Source organism: Papio anubis, chromosome 3 (assembly GCF_008728515.1).
Source record: "Papio anubis isolate 15944 chromosome 3, Panubis1.0, whole genome shotgun sequence".
In the NCBI taxonomy this organism is placed as follows: domain Eukaryota; kingdom Metazoa; phylum Chordata; class Mammalia; order Primates; family Cercopithecidae; genus Papio; species Papio anubis.
In genome coordinates, this window is record NC_044978.1 from 132,499,713 (window position 1) to 132,517,124 (window position 17,412).

General features: G+C 40.5%; 1 protein-coding gene and 1 pseudogene across 3 annotated transcripts in view; one reads left to right on the top strand and one right to left on the bottom strand.

Moving 5' to 3' along the window:
- Positions 1-8,657, top strand: part of HERC5 (HECT and RLD domain containing E3 ubiquitin protein ligase 5) — a 49,757-nt gene extending 41,100 nt beyond the window's left edge. For all 3 annotated transcript variants that reach the window (XM_021938432.2, XM_021938433.2, XM_021938431.2), the window contains 5 exons: positions 2,457-2,523; positions 3,437-3,507; positions 6,722-6,905; positions 6,991-7,093; positions 8,164-8,657. In XM_021938432.2, the coding sequence (XP_021794124.1) occupies positions 2,457-2,523; positions 3,437-3,507; positions 6,722-6,905; positions 6,991-7,093; positions 8,164-8,369 (631 nt within the window). In that variant the 3' untranslated portion in view covers positions 8,370-8,657. The remainder of the gene's footprint in view (positions 1-2,456; positions 2,524-3,436; positions 3,508-6,721; positions 6,906-6,990; positions 7,094-8,163) is intronic.
- A 1,059-nt stretch (positions 8,658-9,716) lies between these two features.
- On the bottom strand, positions 9,717-13,814 carry LOC101021481 (annotated as a pseudogene).
- Positions 13,815-17,412: the final 3,598 nt, after the last annotated feature.

Here is a 17,412-nt window from a genome sequence, read left to right on the forward strand (position 1 = left end):
TGTGTAAAATAAGATTCTTGACAATGAAATAGGATATTTGGCAGAAGCAATCTCTAAGCAAAGTGGTAAAGGAACAATATGACTTTTCTTGACTGCTTATACCAAAATGGAAGCAGGGAGAATTATTTACAGTGGAATTTATCATTAGAAAAAAAGCTGAACTTAAAGATTTGGAAATTCTCAGCCTGGCCATGTTGTAAAGAATGCAAACGTGTTTTGAAGAGAGCACCAAGGGTGTGGCCAGGTGACTCTTTAATAAAGAGATTAGTGTGGATGGGTGGAAGCCTGGTGCTGTTCATCAAGACAATGGAAGAATGACCCCAAAGGCATTTCGGAAATCACTGGGGGCTGTCAGTCCCATCATAGGCCCTGAGTGCCAAGGCCTGGAGGACAGAACTATGTCAAGAGTGGCTTTGTGTACCCACAGGACCTGGACATTTGATGTCCAGTGCTGCCTCAAGTCCCTACTCATTGCATTCTGGCACAGTGCTCCTCAGCTGACCCAGGTGTGACTCCAGTGGCCCCAGGTGTGGTGTGGGTCACAGTGGCAGTCCCATCAGAGGGCACAGGTGGTAAACCTTGATGGTGGGCAGGCTGTGTCATCTCTACTGGCACACAGAGTGCACAAGCTGTGGGGCCTTGGCTTCTTCCACCTAGATATCAAAAGATACTTCACAGAGCCATGGGGTACAGGCAGAGAACTGGCACAGGGTTGAGGCCACTGTCAAGAGCCCCCACTAAGGCAGTGCCTAATGGAGTCATAGGAGTGAGGCTGCTCTAGAGACCCCAGAAGAGCCACCAGTGTGCATTCCAGCCTGAGGGAGAACCACAACCACCCAATACTAATGTGTGAGAGCCTCCAGGTGAGCTGTGCCCAGCAAAGCCATGGGTGTAGGGCTACCTGGAAACTTAGGAGACCAACCCCAACCCCAGTGTGTCTTGAAGGTGGGACATTGAGTCAAAGATTATTCTCAAGACTTAAGATTTAATGTTGCATGCCGTTTTGAGTTTTGGACTTAATTGGGACCTCTTACCCCTTTCTTCTTTCTGTTACTCCCTTTTGAAATGGGAATGTCTATCCTATGCCTGTTCTACCATTGAATTTTATTTTATTTATTTATTTTGAGACAGAGTCTCCCACTCTGTGGCCCAGGCTGGAGTGCAGTGGTGGGATCTGGGCTCACTGCAACCTCCGCCTCCCAGGTTCAAGTGATTCTCGTCCCTCAGTCTCCTGAGTAACTGGAATTACAGGCACGTGCCACCATGCCTGGCTAATTTTTGTATTTTTAGTAGAGATGAGGTTTCACCATGTTGGCCAGGCTGGTCTCAAATTCTTTACCTCAAGTGATCCACCCACCTTGGCCTCCCAAATTGCTGGGATTACAGGCGTGAGCCACTGCACCTGGCCCACCATTGTATTTTAGAAGCACATAACTTGTTCAATTTCACAGGATCACAGCTGGAGAACAATTCACCTCCTTCCCCCAAAAAACAACCCACAATGAATAAAACATGGTCCGTTACTTCACAATACAGTAATCTAAAAATCCAGTGGGGAAAAAAATCAGTTCAGATTCTACCTTATCCCAGAGGCCTTTCCCAATGTCATGTATGCCTTCAGAAAAATGTAACTGTGCTCTTTTAAGCCTATGTGATTTCCATAGTTCTCTGGCTGCACATACCTCACTGTATTGTAGGTGAGACTCCCATCAGCATACCTCACCTTCAAGTCCCAGAGTTTATTGGCAGTAATATCTTAGTCTCAACTTTACATCCCCTATGCCTGCTACGGTAGGGGTTACTTAAATGTTTGTTGAATAAATATTTGAGTGAATGAGCAAATACAGTGAGACATCATGTTATTTCAAAAGCATGTATAAAGCATCATAGGATGATAGGATGGAAATATTTAAAAATTGGTTACTGTCCATTTTGATGTGACCTCTATTCTCACAAATGCCCTGAAACTATTAAGGTAGTCTAATTTCAGGTATTTCTTAAGCTTGATGATATTGGGACAAGAGGTGCAGAGAAGGTCCTTTGACCCACCTCAGAGTTACTGATACCTGAAATTTAATATGAGACCTATTCTGTAAGTAAAGTTCAAAAGATTCAATAAAGGTTACGCCAGTTTGAATGAGTTCCACTGTCAGTGAACGTTAGAATCCTTTTCTAAATAGAAACCTACAATCATTAGGTAGGGAATTTAGGGTAAAGGGAAGAGAGCTGTGAAGCAGGCAGGCAGCCTGCAGAATTGCAGACAAGCTTCCTAAATTTGACATGTTTAGTTGAGGTCTGGCCCTGTTTAGATTATCAGTACATGGAGAAAGAAGTGCTGTGAACTATATCTGACCTCCTACCTTCAGAATAGCTATACATTTGACATTTATTTTAGATGCTGTGTCTAGTGGTCATGGTTATTACGTTTTTAAAAGCAAGATTATTTTTTTCCTTAGGAATTTGCAAACACTTCTGGATGACGAAGGTGATAACTTTGAAGAAGTATTTTACATCCATTTTAATGTGAGTAACAAAAGCAGATAACAGATTAGTTTTAATCTGATTAACCCTTTACATATTTAACTAAACATGTCTACTTTCACTTAAAAAAAAAAACTGGAAATAAATTAGTGAAAAAGGTATTGTTCTTCATCATGATCTAGGTGCGTCAGTTAGATTTTACTATGTAATAGCCAACCTTAAAACCTAGTGCCCTAAAAGAACAAATACAATTTTGTGGGTTTCTGAACTGGGCCGACTTGGCTGGGCTGGATGGTCTACAGCGGTGTCACTCACATGCCCAGTCATTGGCAGGCTGGTTGGGTTATAGGGTATCAGCTGAAACAGCTTGTCTCTGTTCTCTGTGGTCTCTCATTCTCCAATAGGCTAGCTGTGGCTTTTGAAGCAAGACTGCAGTCTTTATTCTTACATGGTGGCCTTAGGATTACAGAGAGGAAATGATAGCAAACCCCACCACACATGCTTCTGCTTCTTTCAGATCCTGTTGGCTAAACTTTAGTCACATGGCCATGGCCAGATTCAGTGGCTGAAGAGATAGCCTCCCCACTTGATTGGAAGTGTTGCAAAGCCACTAGGCAAAGGGGCAGGAGAAGTAGGATGGGAAGAATTCGTGGCCATTTTTGTAAATCTACCATACTGGGTCTATGCTGTATGAAGTGAATACTGAGATGTAGCAATTTTCCAATTAATTTGTTTAATTTGATCAGTTAAAATAAGATAATTCAAGCTTTGAAAAAATTTATTTTTATTCAGTATGATAGGGTGTAATTTTTTGTTTGTATATTCCTTGCTTTTATGATAAAAATATACATTTTAACACATTCTTGTTAAAAAGTATGCTCCAAAGAGTTTTTGTTGATGATAGATTATTCAGAATTATGTTGGAGATATTATGAGAGTTCATTTGTGGTTACAGGTACACTGGGACAGAAACGACACAAACTTAATTCCTAATGGAAGTAGCATAATTGTCAACCAGACTAACAAGTAGGTACAAAAAATGAAATAGTTGGTTTGTATATTTACTATTTTTATTTCACTGAGCTCTAAAAATTCCTTTTAGCTCTTTAATTTTTCATTATCATTAATCATTTTTTGCTGAGGCAGAGAAGTTGGTGTGTGTTGTATGTGTTTTGACATATATCATGGAGTCTATATTGTGGTAAGAAATGGAAATGGCTTTCCCAGAGAGACCTTTCTATTTCTTCCTGTCCAAAATTACAGCACCAACATCTGTCCCTCTTTATCCACTCACTCTGCTTTACTTTTTCTTTTCATATCACACATCACCTTCCTTTGGGGTTTATTTGCTTATTTATTTCTCATTGTTTTTCCCATGATAGTGAATGCGGCAGGGACTTGGTCTGTATTATTCACTACTGTATATTCGGTACCTAGAGTAGTCTACAGTGGTGCCTGGTACATTGCAGGCACATAGTAAGTATTTGTTGAAAAGGTTACTATGATATTTTGACTTCCCAACATCTTATGGAATGCCATTTAAAGCCATGGAGTTTGGGATTATAGAACCTTCCCTTGATAGTTGGTCAGAGATCTCTAGGAAGCATGCTGGCCTACATCACATCTTTTTCCACGATTTCTTAAATCTTTTTTTTTTTTTAACTTTGTATTGAAATATAACCTATATAACAGAAAATTGCACAAGTCATAAATGTACAGTTTAGTGAATTTTACAAAGCAAACATGCCTATGTAATTACTGCCAGATCAAGAAATATAACATTTCCAGCTGTATAGTTGTGTATTGTGTGAATACATCACAGTTTATCTGTAGTTTTTTTTTTTTTGAGATGGAGCCTTGCTCTGTCACCCAGGCTGGAGTTCAGTGGTACGATCTCGCCTCACTTCCGTCTCCTGGGTTCAAGCGATTCTCCTGCCTCCCAAGTAGCTGGGACTACAGGCGCTCGCCACCACGCCCAGCTAATTTTTTGTATTTTAGTAGAGTCGGGGTTTCATCATGTTAGCCAGGATGGTCTCGATCTCCTGACCTTGTGATCCACCCGCCTTGGCCTCCCAAAGTGCTGGGATTACAGGCATGAGCCACCACACCCGGCCTATCTGTAGTATTTTTGACCAACATAGTGTATTTCAAGTTTTGGACTATTATGAATAATGCTGTTGTGAACATTCTTGTACATGTGTTCTGTTTATGTGCAGGCATTTGTTAGTATGTAACTGGGAGAAGTGCTTGGTGCCTTGTGGTTTCCCCTTGCTCCATGCAGAGCAGGATCAGTCCTCCTGAAATTCATTTGGATATTGATATGGATGATGCCATATGTGTGCCAGAGAGTATGAAAATGTTTAGTACATAATGGGGCTTTCTGGGGAGAGCTGGACAGGCATCCAAGCTGATCTGTTTGGCTTAAGTGAAGAGAGAGGCAGGTGGCTTTAGTTTTTATGGTAGTTACGGCATGGGGCCAGGGTTAGGGTTCTCATGCAACCCAGAGCATGCGTGGGGAAATTTAAGCCACACAGCCGTCAGTGGGTACCCAGGGAGCGAGCCTGTGCTGTGCAGATTTGGAGGCAAAAGGGGAAAAGGAGGAAGAGTGGTACTTGAAAGCTGTCAGTAAGCAAACATAAAAAATGGAGGCAGACTTTCATCAGTAGGGTACGACAGTTCTAATTGCTCTATGTCCACTCTAATAGTATTACTAGTCTTTTTAAAATTAGCCATTCTGGTGGGTATATAGTAGTATTTCATTGTGGTTTTAATTTGCATTTCTCTGATTACTAATGCTAAGCACTTTATATGCTTATTGGCTATTTGGATATCCTCTTTTCAGAAATAATTATTCCTCATCTTTAGTCTATTTTTCTGTTGCTTTTTATTTTCTTGTCAGTTTGTGAGAGTTCTAGATGTAAGTCTTTTGTTGGTTATACGTACTGCAAATATCTTCTTACATACTGTGGCTTGTGTTTTCAGTTTTTAAATGTGTCTTTTGATTAGCCAAACTTTGTAATTGTAATGTAGTCCACTTTATCAATATTTTCCTTAATGCTTAGTGTTTTTCTGTTTTCTATTTTATGACTACTTCCCTATCCTAGGGCTATGAATATATTCCCCTGTATTTTCTTCTAGAAGCTTATCATTTTATTTCTCACATTTAGATCTGTGATCCACTTTAATTGATTTTTTAGTAAGATACAATGTATGGATCAGGTTTTATTTTTTCAATTTTTGAAACTCTGATTGTACTGAACCTGTAGATCAATTTTGGGGAAAAATTGACATCTTAAAATAAAGAGTCTTTAATCCATGAATATAGAATCTCCATTTGTTTAGCTCGTCTTTAGTCACTCTTGAAAAAATGTTATGTAGTTTTCTATGTAGAGATCTTGTTGCAGTATTCTAAATAGGTTTCTTGGATCATTTATTGTATTTGAATCTTCTCTGTCCTTAAAAATTTTTTGTCTGCTTTTCTGTTAGCAGGAGAGGTATATTAGCATCTATACTATACATGTAGATATGACTGTTTCTTTAAGTTTTGTTAAGTTATTACTAAGCACATAACAAATTTTTGAATTGTTTTACCTTCCTGGTATATGACCTGGTTGTCATTAGTAAATGTACTTTTCTATCCTAGTCATGTTTTTCTAATTTTAGTATAGCTACACCAGATTCATTTTGGTTGGTGTTTGCATAGAATATTTTTTTCCCTTCTTTGACTTTAATCTGTGTTTTCACATTTAAGTTATATATGTTATAAGCAGCCTATGATGGAGTTGTTATAAAAATTACATTAGGGCCAGCTAACGTCTGTAATCCCAGCACTTTGGGAGGCCGAAGCAGGCAAATCACAAGGTCAGGAGTTCGAGAGCAGCCTGGCCAAATGGTGAAACCTCATCTTTACTAAAAATACAAAAAAATTAGCTGGGCGTGGTGGTGGGCACATGTAATCCCAGCTATTTCGGAGGCTGAGGCAGGAGAATCTCTTGAACCCAGGAGGTGGAGATTGCAATGAGCTGAGATCACGCCACTCCACTCCAGCCCGGGTGACAGTGCGAGACTCCATCTCAAAAAAAAAAAAATTACATTAGATAATCTCTAGTAACTATGACAGTCCATGGCACAAGGTGAATACTCAAAAACTGTTAGGTATTCTAGCTTTTATTTTTAGCCCCTCACCATTTCGTTCAGGATATTGCAGTAAGTGTTGAAATAACTTTTTGTTTTATTAAAGGAGAGACTATGTTTCTAAGTATATCGATTACATTTTCAATGACTCTGTGAAGGCGGTTTATGAAGAATTTCGGAGAGGATTTTACAAAATGTGTGACGAAGACATTATCAAATTATTCCACCCCGAAGAACTGAAGGATGTGATTGTTGGACATACAGATTATGATTGGAAAACATTTGAAAAGGTACATCATAAAGTCTAAGTTGATTAAATTCAATTTTCCTTCCTATTTCCTCAATAACTTTTTTTTTTTTTTGTATTTTCTCTAGAATGCACGTTATGAACCAGGATATAACAGTTCACATCCCACCATAGTGATGTTTTGGAAGGCTTTCCACAAACTGACGCTGGAAGAAAAGAAAAAATTCCTTGGTAAGTATTATATCAAGGAATAGGTCTGTAATCGTATGTCTTTTTAATGGGCTAAAAATTTCCTTTCTGATAGGTACAATTTGCAGCAAATCATAGTGTCAGAGCTACGCCTAGTCCAATTGAACATCCTCTGTGTCCCAACATCAAAAAACAAATGTTAATTATATAAGCAATCTTTTCCCCTGTGATTTCATCCCTTTTTATTGCTTTTAAAGTTTTTGTTTCTTCATCCAAGCTAAATATCAAGCCTTCTTTCTGTACCCCTGTCATCATTCACTTATTCAGCCTTTATGGGATTAACTAAGATATTTTATTTGGCTAATTTTTACTGTTCCTATATTGTTAATACTGTATTTGCTCTTACTGTACACAGCTATTTTATTTGTATCTTTAGGCTTAATGACTTTCTCATTTTCTATTTCCTTACTTTTGAGAAACATTTATCTTCTATTTTTATTTTTGTGGATAACATGTATGTTAGAAGATATTCAGACTTAATAGAAGCCCAACCTACCTTTCCAGTCTTAACTCTTAGAGGAAATTTTTGTTCCAACCAAATAATCCCATTGTCTGAACACTCCTGAGCTCACCTTGCACCTTCCCACCTCCAGGCCTTTCTCTGAAGTTCCTTCTCCTGCCTTGAACCTCACCTACCTCCTTGTTGCTTTTCTAAACCTTTCCATCCTTAAAGATCTGGCATAATTCTGAACTCTTGGAAATTCCCTCAGTCATCCCAGCCTGGCTCTCTCTCCTTATTCTCAAGCACAGCATTGACTCGGGAGGCACTTAACTCCATGACACCTCCTTGGGCTGTCTTATACCTTACAGCTTTTCTCTTGCTATTATGTGTCTTTTTCTTCACAAGAATCTAATATTCCCAGTCAGACTTTAAGCTGCTTGAGGACAGTGACTATGTGTCAGACATTGTTCTAATACAATCCCCAATGCACTGTCAAATGTAGGACACTGCACATGGGCTCACAATAAAGTTTTGTGAATAATTTTTTTCTCTGTAAAGAGATTCTGGTCTCCATGTAAAACAGATTGCCTCGTTTTATTCTTCTTTTTAGTATTTCTTACAGGAACTGACAGACTACAAACGAAAGATTTAAAGAATATGAAAATAACATTTTGCTGTCCTGAAAGTTGGAATGAAAGAGACCCTATGAGAGCACTGACATGTTTCAGTGTCCTCTTCCTCCCTAAATATTCTACAATGGAAACAGTGGAAGAAGCGCTTCAAGTAGCCATCAACAACAACAGAGGATTTGGCTGACCAGCAAGCTTGTCCAACAGCCTTATTTTGTTCTTGTTGTTGTTGTTGTTGTTGTTTCTCTACTTTGTTTTAGGCTTTTAGCAGCCTGAAGCCATAGTTTTTCGTTTCTATCTCTAATGAGAAGTGGGAAAGAGGGATGAAGAAGAGGCTTTACTGGCCTAACCAGAAACAGAAACTAAGAACCCGTGACTGTATTCTCTCCCTTGGAAACCCCTATGTCTACATCATATTCCTTACCTCTTTGGGAAAATATTTTTCAAAAATAAAATAACTGAAAAATTATAAGTCTTATTCACTAGTCAATGTGTTTACTAGCTCTTTTGGAATTGCTATCATTGCATGTAAGATATATCAATTATAATATAGATTAAGCTGTGTCTCTCACACAATGTTTGCATGACTTGGCCTGAAGGGAGACTCTTTAGCTTAGAAGTTTTTTTAAAACTTGGAATTATCTACCCAATATCTGTTCTCCCCTTCTTTCAGTACAGATTCCCTATATGGTAGAAGTGGCATTGTTCTGAGTCTTTTAAAATCATGCATTTCCCAGCCTCTCTTCAAGGTAGGGACAGGTGGCAGTGGTGACAGTCATTGGGAGAAGCTTCTGAGGAAGCTTTTTTATTTAAATGGCTGTTATGCTTTTAACAGAGTTAGGTACAAAATGCATCCAAGCAAAAGAATTTTGTACATACTCATTAACATAGTGATAAATGTAAATTACACTTTGATAATGTAAAATAGAGTGTGTTAGGCCCCAAAAAGAAACTACAAAGTTAGCCGCAACCTAAGATACTGGAAAGACTCCTTAAGTTTTTTGGCCGGGCGCGGTGGCTCAAGCCTGTAATCCCAGCACTTTGGGAGGCCGAGACGGGCGGATCACGAGGTCAGGAGATCGAGACCATCCTGGCTAACACGGTGAAACCCCGTCTCTACTAAAAAATACAAAAAACTAGCCGGGCGAAGTGGCGGGCGCCTGTGGTCCCAGCTACTCGGGAGGCTGAGGCCGGAGAATGGCGTGAACCCGGGAGGCGGAGCTTGCAGTGAGCTGAGATCCGGCCACCGCACTCCAGCCTGGGCGACAGAGCCAGACTCAGTCTCAAAAAAAAAAAAAAAAAAGACTCCTTAGGTTTTGTTTGTTTGTTTGTTTGAGACAGAGTTTCGCTCTTTTTGCCCAGGCTGGAGTGCTATGGTGCTATCTCGGCTCATCGCAACCTCTGCCTCCTGGGTTCAAGCAATTCTCCTACCTCAGCCTCCCGAGTAGCTGGGATTACAGGCATGTGCCCCCATGCCCAGCTAATTTTGTATTTTTAGTAGAGATGGGGTTTCTCCATGTTGGTCAGGCTGGGCTTGAACGCCCCACCTCAGGTGATCTGCCACCTCAGCCTCCCAAAGTGCTGGGATTACAGGCATGAGCCACCGTGCCCAGCCGTCCTTAAGTTGTTCTTACCCATCATCTTTATTATTATTATAGTTCTAAATGATACCTGGGTGGGGCTTAAGGAATAATACAAAGCTCTTTTTCAGCTGTGGTTCAAAGAACTTTAGTGAAACTGTATGACAGTGACATTGTGAGACCATGACATTTTCCCAAAAGTACTTCCAATAACACAGGCAGTTGAGAAACTTCATAGTTTCAAAGTCAGGAAAGTGGTGAAGATGTCTTAAGAGAATTTTAAAACATAAAACCCAGTTCTCTCTTGCAGACTTTTTAAAGCATGGACATGAGTTTAAAGATACTGAGAAAACATCAGTAGTTTTCATAAAGCTTCAATGAACATCCCAAGGTACAAGTATTGTAAGCAGCCTGTTTACTAAAATGTCACTGCATTGTACTTTTGGAGGTACAGGTATGCTGTGCTTACAGTGAGAGGACAACTTTATCCCTAGTTAAAAGTACCAGGGGTCAAGCTCAGCTTCCATTTACAGAGGATACACCAATAATCCCTAGGATAGTGAGTGGTTCAAGTACTACACTACGTTTCCAACGTGTCTTTCTATTTGCTCTTAGTTGGCACTGGGGCTTTTTTAAACCCTACATAGATTTATAGAGTATTTTGAAAAGAGTCTAAAACTACCTTGAAAAATGGTCTTAATACAGAGCCCTTCCAAAAGAGCTCACTGGATACTCTAATAAACATTTAGAGCAGGGATGTCCAATCTTTTGGCTTCCCTGGGCCACATAGGAAGAAGAATTATCTTGGGCCACACATAAAATACACTAATAATAATTGATGAGCTAAAAAAAATTGCAAAAAATAAAAAAACTCATAATGTTTTAAGAAAATTTACAAATTTGTGTTGGGCTGCATTCAAAGACATCCTGGGGCCTGTGGGCCATGAGTTGGACAAGCTTGATTTAGAAAAAAGGAATAAAGAAAAAAATTGCAGTAACTCAGTTTCTTTGAAGTGAAGAAGAAAAATAATGTAAAACTAACGTAGGCTAAAATGTTTGGTAATTAATGTCAAAAATTACCAGGATTATTAGTACATGTTTTGGTACTACTGGCAGGATTAATTTTTTGTGCAAAATATATATTAAACAGAAAAATTATTTCAGCCTCTAATAAAAGAAAACACAGCAAGAGAAGCAGCTAAGGGGCAATTAAAAGGGAAGTTTGCTAGCTTTAGAATACACTTCAATTACAGAAATACTTCCTTTTTAAAACGATGGTGTTTTAATGTACTTTTAGTAATAACCCAATCTAAGGAGCCTGGGAGGCTTGTGAAAAACTCCACCAAGGTGCTACATTTCTAGAATGGAGTGAATTAATACTTCTGTCAAAAGGAAAGAACTGAGTCACCTCAGCCTTTTTTGTTTAAATGGTAACTCATAATCCAATGATGTATTTTGCTTCACTAGTTCAAATTTAGGCAGGAAAGGGACTAAGCTAACTGGTCAGACCCAGAAATACAATGATTTGGCAAGCCACAGTCACTCAGCTCATGGATGTGTAATAATCTGCAGAAAAGCTGCTGAACTCTTGTCTGTTCCTTTACATCTGTAGAGGAGTTTGATATAATCACTTCTCTTTCTCGACTTCTAAGTTTCATACAGGCAAAGAGATCACAAACTGTAGGGTAGCCATCATGGTCTTGGGGGAAGTTATGTTTCTCCTGTAGGGGTGGATTAAGTAATACTTCCTGGCCCTTCTTCTGAAGTAGCCACTTGTCTTCTCCAGACGATCACTGGCTGAGGGTGCCCATCTTCTTTCCTGGCAGGACCCAGTCAGCTGTATTAAAGGGACACCAGGAAGTGATTGTGGGGCTTTTAAGCTTTTGTTGGCCAGCCCTGTCCTCAGTACTAGGCACTTCCTTGGGACTTCCTTCCTTATGTGGGGGCCCAATGAGCCACTCTGACAAGGGACTGTTGTTTATGACTTGGAATCAGCAATTCTAGAAGGAGCCATTGCCTTTGATGCCTTAGCTTGTTCTTTTCTTGAAGGACAGGGTCACATATTCAGAGAATCGATGCTTCTCAGGTTCAGGTTTGGGTTCCACAGGCATCCCATTTTTTTGTCCATCTTTCTTTAGAAGCCACTTACACAGAGCTTCCTTCTCAATTCTCATCATACACTCTGAAAAACTTTTGCAGGGCTCATTGACTTTGCATATGTCCTTTACTTTATATGGGTCCTGATGGTTCTGGACAAGTCAATCCTCAGAAATGATGCTGAGGATAGACAACAGTTTCTTGGCCTCCAAGTAGTCATTCAGGCACTTCACATTACCCAGGTTTTTCAAAATCTCTACACTGCTGGGCTGGTTGCCCCAACAGTTGATATAGGAGTTGGTTTTGACAAGCCAGTCATTCATATTGTAGGACTGGAACAAGAATGTAAACTTATCACTGGTTTCACAACTGCCATTCTCAGGCTTCTCCAGCTTATGGGATTCCTGGGGAATCACCAGCCAGCCAGCCAGATCCATCGCATCTTGATCAGAAAGCTCTGGATCTTCCACCTTTTCAATTAAATGAAGAAGGAACTGGTAGTAAAATGCTGTCACTTTGGGTAACTTGCTTTTTCAGGAACTTCTTGTTGCTGACTCTTGAGGAGCAAGTTTTGAAAGCCCTTTAGGTTGCCTGAGACATTACTGAAGAAAGTGCAGGCTCTAGAAGTCTATTCTCCAAGGTCTGCTTTTTGGTGAGCCAGTCCTGGGGGGTTGTTCCTGAAGACCACTGGTATGGTTGCTTCCAAGGAGCCATTCACTTAGAGGGACATCTGTGATGCTGGATGCTGACTTCTGCTCTGGCATTAGGATATAGCCTTTCTTCTCCAGGAAAGGCCTGATATTTGATGAGTTATGGCTCCTTGGAAGAGCATGAGGCATGAAGTGCTAAGGAATTTGAATTGTCTTGAGAAACCCAAATGTGGTGATAGTCATGCAGAGCAGTTGTGTCTGCTTCAAAGAGCAGGACTGTTGAATCTTCAAACTTAGGGGTCAAACTGCCCAGTCCCTCCAGGCACACAGAGACTTGATTGGCTAGATCTTTGTTTTGGGTGCACTTCAGTTAATGAATAAAACCATCGAACTGGCCCAATAACCAGTAGAGCTGCTGGGCCTGCGGCTGAAATATCTCCTCTTTAAGCTAATAGATGAGGTCTAACTGTTCATACAGCCACCTCACAGTTTGTAAGGCATTCCAGGTGACAGCTTATACAACTGTGAACCCAAGCTTTGACTTCTCACAAGTTATCTTTAATTTGCTGTTTGGCCCAGGGAACTCCACCAATAGCAAGCTCTAAGTCCGTCCATGCATTACTATACCTCAAAAGGGGTTCTCTATTACTGGAGCAGCCACTCTGGTCATGTGAGGTATTCATTCTGCTCACTGCTCCAGCTCCCAATCCCTCTTCGGGTGATCCAAGGGGACTTTGGGGTGGACAGGGACACAGCCCCACACAAACCTCCTGAGGAGGCTTTTTAAAGGGAATCTTTCCAACTGACTGGAACCCTTTTGTTTCCTCCTTTATTCTTCACATAGAACAGTATTACCTACTATTGCTCTGACCCCATGTAAGGAGTTTTGCATCAGCCACATGAGGAACACAATTCTCCTACTCTGAAGACACAGCAACAAGGGTGCCAGCTTGAACCAGAGAATAAATCTGCTGTGTCTTGATCTTGGGTTTCCCAGTCACCAGACTGTGAGATAAATTCCTGTTCTTTATAAATTACATAGTCTCAGGTATTCTGTTATAGCAGCACAAAATGGACTTACATCCTACCCATGATATGTAAAGAACTCTCAACATTCAAAAATTCAATTTTAAAATGGGCAAAGATTTGAACAGATACAAGAAGATATATCGATGGCAAATAAGCTCAACAACATTTATCATTATGGAACTGCAAATCAAAACCCAAGTAAGGTACCACATCACCCCTATTACCATGGCTAAAATTAAATAGACATACCAAGTGTTGATAAGGATGTGGAAGAACTAGAACTCTTTTTTTTTTTTTTTTTTTGAGACGGAGTCTCGCTCTGTCACCCAGGCTGGAGTGCAGTGGCCGGATCTCAGCTCACTGCAAGCTCCGCCTCCCGGGTTCACGCCATTCTCCTGCCTCAGCCTCCCGAGTAGCTGGGACTACAGGCGCCCGCCACCTCGCCCGGCTAGTTTTTTGTCTTTTTAGTAGAGACGGGGTTTCACCGTGTTAGCCAGGATGGTCTCGATCTCCTGACCTCGTGATCCGCCCGTCTCTTATACACGGTTGGTGGGAATTTAAATGGTTTGACCACTTTGGAAAACTGTTAGGTAGTTTCTTTTATTTTTTTTTTTTATTTATTTATTTTTTTGAGACGGAGTCTCGCTGTGTCTCCCAGGCTGGAGTGCAGTGGCGTGATCTCGGCTCACTGCAAGCTCCGCCTCCTGGGTTCACGCCATTCTCCCGCCTCAGCCTCCCAAGTAGCTGAGACTACAGGCGCCCGCCACCATGCCCGGCTAGTTTTTTGTATTTTTTTTAGTAGAGACGGGGTTTCACCATGTTAGCCAGGATAGTCTCGATCTCTTGACCTCGTGATCCACCCGCCTCGGCCTCCCAAAGTGCTGGGATTACAGGCTTGAGCCACCGCGCCCGGCCTAGGTAGTTTCTTAAAAAGAAATATCTACCATATGATCCTGCTACTCTACTCTTAGGAATTTACCCAAGAGAAATAAAAGTGTATGGCCATGTAAGGATTACATACAAATGTTCATAGCAGCTTTATTTTTAATAGCCAGAAATGGAAAACAACTCAAATGTCCATCAATAGGTGAATACATAAATAATTTGTGGTCTGTCCATACTATAGAATAATATTCAGCAATAAAAAGGAATGGACTGTTGACACAACATCATGCAGGAATCTCAAAATAATTATACTGAGTGAAAGAAGCTAACAATGACTATATCCTGTATGATTCATTTATATAAAATGCCAGACATTGCAAGCTAAAGTATAGTGACAGAAAGCAGATAAGTGGTTGCCTGGGAAAGGGGATGGGGGTGGGGAGGGACAGGAGGTAAGGATTACAGAATGGCACAAGGAACCTTTATGGGATGATGGACATGTTCATTATTTCAATGGTGAGAATGGTTTCACAGGTATATACATATCCCATAATTTGTCGAATTACACACTGTAAATGTGTGTAATTTATTGTATGCCTCTTATATCTCAATAAAACTGTTTTTAAATTCCAAAGAGAGATGATCTTTCTTATTTGCCTACCTTGAGTCTCATACCCATTCCATGGCCAGGAAAGGTAAAGATGATTGGCAGTTCCCCTAGAATTGCATCCAATGGAGAAAGAAATCGAGGAGCTATTCTAAAGAAACAGTTCTAGTACAAGCAGCAACTATTAAATTCTAATATGCCTTGGGAAATCTGTCACTGTATACTTTTTGAGTACATAAATGAACATGTATTTCATTGTGTGTGTGTGTGCCAAGATGGCAAGCTGTTTGCCTGGGGACAGAATTTAGGGCAACTTTGAGTTGAAAGAATTTGCCTCAGTCCCTAAATCACAAGGATGACCTTTTAAGGAGTTACCCTGGCTAATAGTTTTGTAAGAGATGCTCACAGTACGGGAGAAACAAGAGAGGAATAATTTTTTGAAACTGGTTAAAGACAATGGTCTGTTAAGAGGGTACAAGAGTCTAATTATGATTAATAAAATAAGATATTCAAGGCCAACTTATAAAACACACAACCTGAAAGTATTTGAAGGATAGCTCACAATAGGTAGAAAATGAACAGTGTCTTTCATTTGCTAATACAATAAAACAAATTAATAATAAGACAAGATACAAACTCAAACAACACCAGTGAGTAAATGTTTTCCTCTGTTATGAAGTGGTATTTATATTCTCAAGCAGAGAGAAAATGGGATAGAATAAAATCTATCTTATTTAATATGTATTTTTAAATGTGTGCTAAATTGTGTTTGTTATAGAAGAAAGAGTAATAGTTGTACCTGGTGTGTGATGTCCACCGATTAGACCTAACTTGATAGAGTGGGATCTACCTCTGGAATTTCCTCTTTTTTTTTTTTTTTGAGATGGAATCTCACTCTGTCGCCCAGGCTGGAGCGCAGTGGCATGATCTCAGCTCACTGCAACCTCTGCCTCCTGGGTTCAAGCGATTCTCCTGTCAGCCTCCTGAGTAGCTGGGACGACAGGCGACCACCACCACGCCCGGCTATTTTTTTGTAGTTTTAGTAGAGATGGGGTTTCACCGTGTTAGCCAGGATGGTCTCAATCTCCTGACCTCGTGATCCACCCGCCTTGGCCTCCCAAAGTGCTGGGATTACAGGCGTGAGCCACCGCGCCTGGCCTGGAATTTCCTATTTGCTAGCTATCTGTAAACCCACTTCCAACACCCTTTGTTTCTTTCTCCCTCCCTGTCTCTGAGGAGAGGTGTCTTGTGCTCTATTTGTGCTCTGATTGCATTCCTTTCCATCTCTAAGACCTCCATCATTTCTCCATGCTTTCCTATTTTGTTTTTTTTTGTTTTTTTTTTTTCTTTTTTTGAGACAGAGCCTCGCTCTATTGCCCAGGCTGGAATGCTATAGTGCGATGCTGGCCCACCACAACCTCTGCCTCCCCACAACCTTTGCTTCCTGGGTTCAAGGGATTCTCATGCCTCAGCCTCCCAAGTAGCTGGAATTACAGGTATGCACACCACACCCAGCTAATTTTTATATTTTTGGTAGAGACGGGGTTTGGCCATGTTGCCCAAGCTGGTCTCAACTCCTGGCCTCAGGTGATCCACCAACTTTGGCCTCCCAAAGTGCTGGGATTACAGGCGTAAGCCAGTATGCCCAGCCAGCTTTCTTATGTCTTTTAATCTTCAATTGCTTCACCACAGGCTCTTCCATATCCACATTTCTGCCATTAAGATAATACATTTTAGAATTTCCCTCTTCCATTATATATCCCCCTTTCCCTTCTTCCTATGCTTTTTCCTAAAAATCTACAATTAGGAAATTCCAGCCTTAATATCTCTGTGACACTGTGATCTGCCCTCCAGTCCCCCACTTCTCCCACTCAGACTGCTCCAGTAAAAGCCACAGATGACTTTTTTTGTTGCAAATATCAACAGAAACTTGTTATTTCCATCTTAAATCATTTCTACCACATTTGAAGCCTTTGATTACTGCTCTCCTTTTCTTGGCTTATTTTCCATTTTCTTTGTATCCTTACACCCCCAACCCCTGGACTCCTGATCAAGTCTATGGCTTCAGTTATTACTGGGCCCACGGCTAAAGTGTCTCCTCTTTAAGCTGACAGATGAGGTCTGCCTGTGATACCTGGAGCTATACCTCTGACCTACAGGAATTCATATATTCTAGCACCATAGCCATTTTTCTGTGTAGTCTATGTCACTACCTATATGCCCCTTGGCTCTTTAATCTCAACATTTGCAAGGAGAAAATTGTCATTTTTTAGTCCAAAAATGTTTTTCTATATTTCACAGCTTGGAGTGATCCCACCAATATCTTCAAGAAGAAGCCTACGGTCATCTTCCATTTCTCCCTCTTTTTTTTACCACATCCCA